This window comes from Rhinopithecus bieti, unplaced genomic scaffold (genome assembly GCF_001698545.2).
Source record: "Rhinopithecus bieti isolate Rb0 unplaced genomic scaffold, ASM169854v2 scaffold_574, whole genome shotgun sequence".
Lineage (NCBI taxonomy): Eukaryota > Metazoa > Chordata > Mammalia > Primates > Cercopithecidae > Rhinopithecus > Rhinopithecus bieti.
Window position 1 is genome coordinate 6,262,283 of NW_016803605.1, and position 10,840 is coordinate 6,273,122.

The 10,840-nt window shown below is 48.7% G+C and overlaps 1 protein-coding gene across 3 annotated transcripts in view; it reads left to right on the forward strand.

Annotated features, from left to right (window-relative positions):
* The first annotated feature begins 3,835 nt into the window (after window positions 1–3,835).
* The window catches only part of DIABLO (diablo IAP-binding mitochondrial protein), a 21,432-nt gene continuing 14,427 nt past the window's right edge, over window positions 3,836–10,840 (forward strand). The window contains exons 1-2 of one of the 3 annotated variants that reach the window (XM_017890490.1): window positions 3,836–4,837; window positions 6,128–6,231. In XM_017890490.1, the coding sequence (XP_017745979.1) occupies window positions 6,208–6,231 (24 nt within the window). In that variant the 5' untranslated portion in view covers window positions 3,836–4,837; window positions 6,128–6,207. Of the gene's footprint in view, window positions 4,838–6,127; window positions 6,365–10,840 lie in introns of all 3 variants that reach the window. The other 2 variants (XM_017890482.1, XM_017890500.1) reach the window with 2 other exon arrangements.

Below are 10,840 nucleotides of genomic sequence, written 5' to 3' on the forward strand. Positions count from 1 at the left end.
CCATCTCTACTAAAAATAAAAAAAAAAAAAAAATTAGCCAGGCCGGTGGCGGGCACCTGTAGTCCCAGCTACTTGGGAGACTGAGGCAGGAGAATGGCGTGAACCCGGGAGGCGGAGCTGGCAGTGAGCCAAGATCGCGTCACTCCACTCCAGCCTGGGTGACAGAGCGAGAGTCCATGTCAAAAAAAAAAAAAAAAAAGGAATGAAGGGTGGTAGAGATAATAATTGAAAGATTTGTTTCTCATGGAATTAATTTGGCCTTAATATTCAGTATTTGGAAATGTCTTAAAGAAAACCATTCTCATTGTAGAAAATCCTTTTTCAAATACTTGTTATATCCCAGGGAGATTAGTTTATACCTTCCACCTCAGGCAGTCATCAGCTACTTTAGAGAATGAAATCCATCCTGCCCCTCCACGTTTTTGGTTCCTGGGGCTCAATTCAAGTCTGGTCAGGTCTCCCTGGCTGGAGATTCTGTCCTGGGAACAGATACTTAGTTGTAGTCTCATGTGTCTACACTCACCCAAGACTCTATACTTGCTTGCTCAGAGCATAGTTAGGTCAGCTCCTAAAAATGCATTCAGCAGAAGACTGAAAAACATCAATTGCTTCATTTGTATGCAAATAGAAAGTGGTAGATAATTATATATTATACGCCTTTGAGTAAGTTCATTTAATACTTGAAGCAGTCTTTGTCTCAAAAGAGTGTGCCCTTACTGAGAAAGGATATGTGAACGGTACATTTATGGTTGGAGAGAGTGGATTGTTTACATCATGTCTGGACTTTTGTCTCGTTGGGTAGACAGTTCTACACCAGCAGCCCCCTTAATAAAGAAGTCTACATAGACACTGTTTTGTGTCTTGCTATACAGTGTTGAATTCTAACCAACAGAGAATTAAGTATTTTGTTAATTGTGGAACAAAAGAGTAATGGTTGAAAGAGGGATGATTTAAAACAGCACATTTAATTCTCAGAGAAAACTGGGACAGTCTCACTGTGAGTTCTATTCCATTCAGATCTGCCCTCACTGGAAATGGATTATGATTAAGCATGACATGCTGGTCTGTCTTGTTCTCAGTTGTATATTAAAGACCAGCCTATCACCAGGAGGAAGTGTTTGAATTGAGCAGAGTTTAATTCAAGAAGAAATTATTTTTTTGTGATGAGGTCTTAACTCTGTTGCCCAGGCTGGAGTGCAGTGGCACAATCATAGCTAACTGCAGCCTTGAACTACTGGGCTCAAGCAGTCCTCCTGCCTCGGACTCACGAGTAGCTGGGACTATAGGAAAGCACCACCACACCCAGCTAATTTTTTTTTTATTCCTTTTAGAGACAGGGTCTATGTTGCTCAAACTCCTGGCCTTAAGAGAAATAATTACTTTTTTTCTTTTTTATTAAATTTATTATCTTTTTAATTTTCTGTAGAAACGGGTCTCACTGTGTTGGCCAGGGTGGTCTCGAACTCCTAGCTTCCAGCGGCCCTCCTGCCTCAGGCCCCCAAAGTGTTGGGATTATGGATGTGAGCCACCACACCAGCTGAAATACTCTTTTTAAAATATCAAAATGTCTGAAGCAGACAGTAAGAGGGACTATGATAAAGATGGTGAGGTAAAAAATGCAGACATCACATAGATGATCTTTAGACTGAATTTACTGTAGAGTCTGATATATTCAGTCATGTGGTTTAATGATGACATCCTATAGAAAATAGAGGATACCTTGGCCGGGCGCGGTGGCTCAAGCCTGTAATCCCAGCACTTTGGGAGGCCGAGGCGGGTGGATCACGAGGTCAGGAGATCGAGACCCTCCTGGCTAACACGGTGAAACCCCGTCTCTACTAAAATACAAAAAACTAGCCGGGCGCGGTGGCGGGCGCCTGTAGTCCCAGCTACTCGGAGGCTGAGGCGAGAGAATGGCGGGAACCCGGGAGGCGGAGCTTGCAGTGAGCCGAGATCGCGCCACTGCACTCTAGCCTGGGCGACACAGCGAGACTCCGTTTCAAAAAAAAAAAAAAAAATAGAGGATACCTTTTTTGTCAGACAACAGAAGAAAAAGGCCGTTGTTTAAAATTTCTGATTCTTTTATTTCTAAATGGATTAGTGTGAATTTCAAGCCACATAGTGTTTCTTAGCTTAAGTTACTCCGTTGCTGTAAAATACCCAAAATCGGGTGGTAACAAGGGGCTGCAAAGGCTAGAACACTTAACTGCCTGGAGACATCCATTTGAAGGATGTGAGAGTTAAAAGGGAACAGAATCAGGCCTATTTTTAATAGCCTGTCTGTTTCATCCATTATTTTGGTGTGGAGGAGGGTATAAATCTCAGCTATACTCAGTTTCCACTAGGTAGGACACGGAAGATGACCAGTTCTCTGGGGGAGTAATTACTACTCACTGGCTTCCTGAGCAGCTTGATAATGTTCTGCTCCTGTTTTCAGCCTCACTGTGGCCAAGGCAATAATTTGATAATAAGAGATCCTGATTAAATTAAGGAGCCATTTGCTTCTGGATGATGATGTTGATAGAAGGGTTGATGTCCACACTGCCTGCTCTTTCAAAGGTCAGAAAACAGTCTTGAACTAAAAACTACTGCAACAAGCAAAATAATCAGAAGCAGCATAGTTTATGCTTTCGTTTCCTTTGTTGTTGCATCTGGGAAAGTATCTGTTCTTTGCAGAAATCCTTACTGGCTCCTTTTGCCTCACATTCTGAGGAGGTGAAATTGGAAGTGTCACATTGGGAAGGTACCTGTATAATGAATCTGTAAGCTGCGGAAACTCTTTGTAAATCGGAATCAAGCACTCAGGAGATCTCGGTCACTTAAGCCTTGTTCTCACACACGTGCATGTTTGCACTTGCATTTTTTTAAGACAACAGCTTTTGCTTTAGTAGTTGGGTGGTCGCAAGTGAACACTGTCCAGTGGTTCTTCTGGTGCCCAGACGAGGAGGAGATGGGACTTCTCTCAATGTGTTTGTTAGAAACGAAACTATTGGCACTATAACCCCATAACCCCCTACAACATTCAGAAAAAAACAAGAAGGGGCTTGAAATACCCACTAGTGTACCGCCTGCTCAGCCCATCTGGGTCTGTGAAACCACATCTGAGCCCTGTGGGCTGTGGTGGCGACACAGGCGGAGGGCGGGCAGGGTTGCCAGCGCCCTGTCTGGGCTGGGAACGCCTGTGCGCAGCTCGCGAAGAGCTCGGGGACCACGCGGAGGTTGTAATTGGTCTCTAGACCACACCTAGTTGAGTGCCGCTGCTTGAAAATCTCAGTTCTACCGAGATCGCGGCATACACACAAGCTACCTTTGGGCACCAGAGCAGACGGAACCGCGGAGCTTCTGGGTGGAAGAGTCGTGGAAACTTTGCCAAGTAAGTGAGGTGGGGAGAGAAGGAAGCCAGTGCCCGATACTGCGGGGAGTGGCTGGGCAAAGCAGCTTTGGAGGTGCTGTAGGGTTCCTACTGTCTGATGAGCTGGTGTGGGGTTCTTACTGTCTGATGAGCTGGTGTGGGGTTCTTACTGTCTTGATGAGCTGGTGTGGGGTTCCTACTGTCTGATGAGCTGGTGTGGGGTTCTTACTGTCTGATGCCGTCTCTTGTGGAAGTTAGCAGGGCTGGGGCAGATGTACAGAGCACTGTGGGGGCGGTGAGCCCAGGGTCGGACTGATGCCCACCCACCACCTGGCACCCTGCAATTCCAGCTGGCCAGAAGGCAAGCATGCCGGACCACAAAGCAAAGATCCTCCAGCTCTGCTGTTGGCAAGCCTTGGGGCCAGGGGACTCACAGAAGGGAAGGTTTGGGCCTGTGCCTTCCTCCTGCCCAAATGGGTCTCCTCTTCCCCTTCCAGCCAGGGCCGCAGCTGGGGCTGCAGCTTGAGTGATGGGAAAAGAAAGCTATACTCCACCAGCCCATTAGCGGCACTCACAGCATTAAAAATGCAGGAGGTGGTGGTGGGAGGAGCGAGCCAGGAGGAAGACTCCTGCAGCTGCGGGGCGCGGGGAAGAGCCGGGCTTCTGCCTCCTCAGCCCGGATCAGAGCCGAAGAACGAGGGCAGTTTGGGTTGAGAAGGATTCTCCAGTGTAACCGAGAAGCGAGCGTCCAGGAGGCTGCTGGGGAGGTCGGCACTGTGGGCTTCTTAGTTTGCTTCGTTTGCTGTTTCAAGGGCCTCGTGTGTTCCGGTCCGCCCCTCTGGGACGGCGCCAGCCCGGCAGGGTGCCGACCGTCCCGGGTCTCCCGCGCAGCGCGATGCCGGCCTCGTCCACCGTCCACGTGCTGCAGCTGCTGCGGGAGCTACTCGCCTTCGTGCTCCTCAGCTACACGGTGCTCATCGGGGCGCTGCTGCTGGCCGGCTGGACCACCTACTTCCTGGTGCTGAAGTGACAGCGCCGCCGCCGCACCTCCCGCCCGGCCCCGCCTCCCGCCCGGCCCCGCCTCCCGCCCGGCCCCGCCTCTCCAACTCACCAGGGAATTCCCTTCACGCCCTGGCCGGAGTTGAGTCCCCGCCCACCCGCTAGCGTCACGGTGTCCGACTCAGCTCCGCGCCCTCAGGCCCTGCGTATGCCCCGCCCCGCGCGGAAGTTCCGGCGGTTGGTTGCCTTGCGCGGCCGTTACAGCCGTTGCCCTAAGCTTTGCCCCCTTTCCCCCTGTCTGCCCAATCCCGACTGCTTCCTTGGGTGGGGGCGTGGTCATGGGGTGAGGCTCTCTCTGGTGGAGGCCGTGCCCGGCCCCGGGCTCACGAAGCTGCGTCACTTCCGGCGTGCGCGTCCGGCGTCCGTCCGCTGCACGATGGCGGCTCTGAAGAGTTGGTTGTCGCGCAGTGTAACCTCACTCTTCAGGTACCGCTGCCGCCGCGTAGAGGGGACAGGACCAGAGGGAGGGACCGACGCGGACAGCTCTGTGGCCCGGCCCGCAGCGCCCGCTTTTTTTAGGCGCACATCCCTCGTCGGCCTAGCTGGGTAGCGGCGTCTCGCCCCGCTCGGGAGGACTGAGGACAGTCCCGCCTCTGCCCCTTGGGTCAAGCCGGTTTCCTTTTCAGTTCGTCCATTTTCTAGAAACGAGTCCCCTAGACCCCTCCCGCCTCCCGACCAGCTCGCGTCATCCCCTCGAAGTCCCTGAGGAGACGTGGAGAGGAGGAGGGACACGGCATGGGGGAGCCTGGGAAGGGAGGGGAGCGTCTGAGGACGTCTTCCCGAAGGCAGAAGGGGCCCGGGGAGCAGGCGCGGGGGACCTCGGCGCGGGGCTCCCTTCCTAGCCCTGCAGGCTTTTGGGCGATTGTAGCGGGACCGTAACACACACCTGACACCCAGGCCAGGGGTCCAGAGCTAAATCCTGCCTGCAGGAGCGGTTATTGTGGCATCCGTTTCTAAAATGTTTTAAGGCAATATTTTATTTTATTTTATTTTATTTTTTATATTTTATTTTATGTTATGTTATGTTTTTATTTTTTATTTTATTTGAGACAGGATCTGGCTCTCTCGCCCAGGCTGGAGTGCAGTGGCGAGATCTCCCGGGTTCAAGCAATTCTCAGCCTCAGCCTCTTGAGTAGCTGGGATTACAGGCGCCCGCCACCACGCCCGGCTAATTTTGTTTTGTTTTGTTTTGTTTGAGACTGAGTCTCTCTCTATTGCCCAGGCTGGAGTGCAGTAGGGCGCTCTCGGCTCACTGCAACGTCTGCCTCCTAGATTCAAGCGATTCTCCTGCTTCAGCTTCCCGAGTAGCTGGGATTACAGGACTGTGCCACCACTCCGGGCTAATTTTTGTTTTTTAAGTAGAGACGGGGTTTCACCATGTTGGCCAGGCTGGTCTCAAACTCCTGACGTCAAGTGATCCACCTGCCTCGGCCTCCCAGAGTGTTGGGATTACAGGCGTTAGCCACCGCGCCCGGCCTTCTTTTTTTTTTTTTTTTTTATTTTATTTTATTAAATAGACACCGGGTCATGTTGCCAGCCATGTTGCCCAGGCTGGTCGTGAACTTCTGGGCTCAAGTGATCCTCCCGCCTTGTTCTTGGCCTTCCAAGTGCTAGAATTACAGGCGTGAGCCACCACACCCTACCTGAGGCAACATTTTAAACTTGCTGTATGTTGAAAATTTCACAACCCCTCAGCTGTCCTGCATCCTCATTTAGGTTCCTGCTTGGCTCGAGTTTGAGTTTACAGCCCCTGCAAGTAAATCCAAGAGCCTGTTACAGATTGGCGGTCGTGCCTTATGAAATCTGACTTCTACTTTCAGGTACAGACAGTGTTTGTGTGTTCCTGTTGTGGCTAACTTTAAGAAGCGGTGTTTCTCAGAATTGATAAGACCATGGCACAAAACTGTGACGGTTGGCTTTGGAGTAACCCTGTGTGCGGTTCCTATTGCACAGGTACTGTCGTGTGCAGTGATTCTTACCTAGTGTACCGTGTCCTCTTGAAGTCTCAAGTGGGCAATGAAGCATTAGACAAGCTACCATAGTTTTACCCAGTGCTCCCATCCCTTCCCCCACAGTACCAGCATCTTTTCACAGTTGAGCAGATGTATTAATATTCTCATTTTGATTGTCTCATTTGGTAGGAATAGCACATCAGATTGTATAAAGCGAGTAGAGAGAAATGAGAGAATATTACAGTCTATCAACAAAGTAGTCTTTGATTCAACAGAAATTTATTGAGCAACTTTTATGTGCAAGACACTGAGAATGTAAGCATGAACAAAAAATTCTTGCTCTCACAAAATGCTTTGTGGAGATGAAAGAGGAGAAAATAAACAAATATAAAATATCAGCTGGTGATAAATGGTAGGAAGAAAACAGAGCCGGGCACAGTGGCTGATGCCCAGAGCTTTGGGAGGCCGAGGTGGGAGGATGGCTTGAACTCAGGAGTTTGAGACCAGCCTGGGCAAAATAGGGAGACTCTGTCTCTACAAAAAAGAAAAAAATTAGCCAGGTGTGGTGGCTCACACCTGTAGTCGCAACTACTCAGGAGGCTGAGGCAGGAAGATCACTTGAGCCCAGGAGTTTGAGGCTGCAGTGAGCTATGATCTCACCACTGCTCCCAGCCTGGACGACATGGCAAGACCTTTTCTCAAAAACAAAACAAAACAAATGAGGTAAGTGAATAGGCAATTCTGGGAGGGGGTCGTTTTGTTTTAGATAAAGGTGGTCAGGCTACTCTGATAAGGTGCAGTAGAGATCTGAATGTTCTCAAAGAGCCATTATACTGTCTGGTGTGGGGAGGAGCTTGCCAGACAGAAGGAACTCAGGACAAAGACCTAGAAGCAGAACTATGTCTGATATGTCTGAGGAGCAGGGAGGCTAATGTGGCTGGAGTGGAATCAGGGAGACAGTAATAGATGAAGCCAGAGAGTTAACTGATAATCAGATTGTGTACTTTGTATTTTGTGGGCCATTGTTGTAAGGCTTTGGGTTTTCTGAAAAAGAAGCCGCAGAGGAATTTTTTTTTTTTTAAGACAGAGTCTCACTCTGTTGCCAGGCTGGAGTGCAATGGCACAATCTTGGCTCACTGCAACCTCCGCCTCCCAGGTTCAAGCGATTCTCATGCCTCAGCCTCCCGGGTAGCTGGGATTACAGGGGTGTGCCACCAGACCCAGCTAATTTTTGTATTTTTAGTAGAGACGGGGTTTCACCATGTTGGCCAGGCTGGTCACCAATCCCTGACCACAGGCGATCCACACGCCTCGGCCTCCCAAGGTGCTGGAATTACAGGCCTGAGCCACTGCACCTGGCCATCATAGGGGATTTTTTAACACAGAAGTATTATGATCTGACATAAATTTTAAAAGTTTTAAAAGGCTGCTGTGTGGAACTAGGAAGACTCACAGGCTGTTGCTCTATCTAGGCATGAAATGATACTGGCTTGGACCAGGCAAGCAGAAGAGGTGGGGAGAATTTAGCTGAACGTAGTTAGCAGGAGTTGCTGATGGATTGGTTGTGGAGTGTATTCTCTAGATTAGGGGCCCCCAACCCCTGGGCTGGTACTGGTCTGTGGCCTGATAGGAAGCAGGCTGCACAGTAGGAGGTGAGTGGTGGGCAGGCGAGCATTACACCTGAGCTCCGCCTCTGGTCAGATCAGCAGTGGCATGAGATTCTCATAGGAGCACGAAACCTGTTGTGAACTACACATGCAAGGGATCTAGGTTGTGTGCTCCTTATAAGAATCTAACTAATGCCTGATGATCTGAGGTGGAAGTTTCATCCTGAAACCATTATTGCCCCACCCAGTCCATGAAAAAGTTGTCTTCCACAGAGCCGGTCCCTGGTGCCATAAAGGTTGGGGACCACTGGTCTAGATTCCAAGATTTTTTAAAGGCCGTAGCAACTGAATGAATGGCGATGCCATTTAGTAGGATGAAGAGGAGTGGGTTTTGAAAGGAAAAAAATTTTTTGGAAATGTAATTTCTAAGATGTCTAGGAAACATCCAGGTGGAGCTGTCAGGTAGTTGATATAAAAGTGGCACTTCACTTAAAAAAATCATAGCTTATGGCCGGGCGCGGTGGCTCAAGTCTGTAATCCCAGCACTTTGGGAGGCCGAGGTGGGCGGATCACAAGGTCAGGAGGTCGAGACCATCCTGGCTAACACAGTGAAACCTCGTCTCCACTTAAAAAAATACAAAAAATTAGCCGGGCGAGGTGGCGGGCGCCTGTAGTCCCAGCTACTCGGGAGGCTGAGGCAGGAGAATGGCGTGAACCCGGGAGGCGGAGCTTGCAGTAAGCTGAGATCCGGCCACTGCACTCCAGCCTGGGCGTCAGAGCGAGACTCCGTCTCAAAAAAAAAAAAAAAAAAATCATAGCTTATTTGTTTTATGGGGAAGAGCTAGAGAGGAAACCAGCAAGCTCCATTTCAGCGAAATATTCCTGCCACTTACGTGTGTGTTCATCACAAAAGGAAGATAAATTCCATGTATCACAAGTATTTTCAGCATCTGTGGCTCACTCATGAGCCCTCACCTTACTGTGCCTCGCTTCAGTTGTCATCTCTGCATGATGATGAATCCATAGCCCTAAAACCCCTCACTTGAATACCAGGCCATTTTCGGCCACAATTGGGACACCCTTTGATTTTCATTCAAAAGTTTTTTGGTTTTTTTTTTTTTTTTTTTTTTAGGTTTGTCCTTTCTCAGTTATATTATTTTCTAAGCCCAGTTAACCTCAGTTCTGGGCCACATGACTGGGGCCTCTAGTCATTTAGTACAGCAGTGCCACTTCCATTCTTCAAAACCCCTCAGTGGTCAGCTACGCACAATGGCTCTCTCTTGTGATCCCAGTACTTTTGGAGGCTGAGGTGGGAGGATCACTGTAGGCCAAGAGTTCGAAACCAGCCTGGGAAACATAGAGAGACCACCCCTTTACAAAAAATAATTAGCTAGGTGTGGTGGTGTGTGTCTGTAGTCCTAGCTACCTGGGAGGCAGGAGGATCATTTGATCCCAGGAGTTCAAGGCTACAGTGAGCTGGGATCAACACTGGATGGAATACAACACTGTACTCCATCCTGGGCAACAGAATAAGAAATGAAAAACCTACAGTGGCTTTCCATGAGGCGTTCAGAACTAAAATCAAACTTAAGTCTCCCTGCACCCAGGACCCTAGTGGGTCTCGTCTCTCTTGTGCCATTGCTCCAACCAGGCTAGATCCCTGGACATCCCCTGCAACACAAGTATTCTTTTCCTCATTGTTAACCTATTCTCCAGGATGCCTGGCCATTCTGATTCTAGGTGGCTTTAGTACCAAATCTCACCTCTGTTTAAAGCCTTTCCTTATTCCTGTCCAACAACTGTCTCCTTTCTGGCCACTTAATATTGTATATTTTGATATTTGATGATAATCCTTTGGCACTCTCCTGAGTCATCAGAGCATAATGGGAAGGGTACAGACTTTGAAGTGAGATTTGGTTTGAGGTCTAGATGTGACTTTTTGGAAAAGTTATGTAACTGTTCTGAGCTTCCATGTCATTGCTTGTAAAAAAGGATAATAATTGGACTGTTGTGAGGAACAAGTGAAAACACATCATAAAATGTAGCACATTATGAAGACTCTCAGAATGTTGAGACAAAATTAGCTTGTGAGCAGAAGTGTCTTCCTTTTGTAGTCCTGTATAAGGTGCCTAATGAATACTTAATTATTTGATTGAAATAGAAAGTTCTTGATTGTTCATATCAGAAATAGTTCTTGACTGCCTCTTTCAACATGCAGTGATTCTGAGTGTTTATACACTGAGTCGCAGAAACAAGACACAACAGAGTGATTTTTTTTTTTTTTTTTTGAGACAAGTTTCACTCTTGTTGCCCAGGCTGGAGTGCAATGGCGCAATCTCGGCTCACTGCAGCCTCCACCTCCTGGGTTCAGGCAGTTCTCCTGCCTCAGTCTCCTGAGTAGTTGGGATTACAGGTACCCGCCACCACGCCCACCTAATTTGTGTCTGTTTAGTAGAGACTCTGTCTCAAAAAAATAAAATAGCTGAGGTCCCCCCATCAACACTGTACTGCTTCATTCTGCTCAGAATTGCCCCCCTCATCCACTTTTTTTTTTTTTTTGAGACAGAGTCTCGCTCTGTCCCCCAGGCTGGAGTGAAGTGGCACAATTTTGGCTCACTGCAACGTCTGCCTCCCGGGTTCAAGCAATTCTCCTGCCTCGGCCTCCTGAGTAGCTGGGACTACAGGCGCCCACCACCATGCCCGGCTAATTTTTTTTTTTTTTTTTTTTTTTTTTTTTTTTTTTTTTTTGTATTTTTAGTAGAGTTGGGGTTTCACGATGTTGGCCAGGTTGGTCTCGATCTCTTGACCTTGTGATCCACCCGCCTCGGCCTCCCAAAGTATTGGGATTACAGGCGTGAGCCACTGTACCC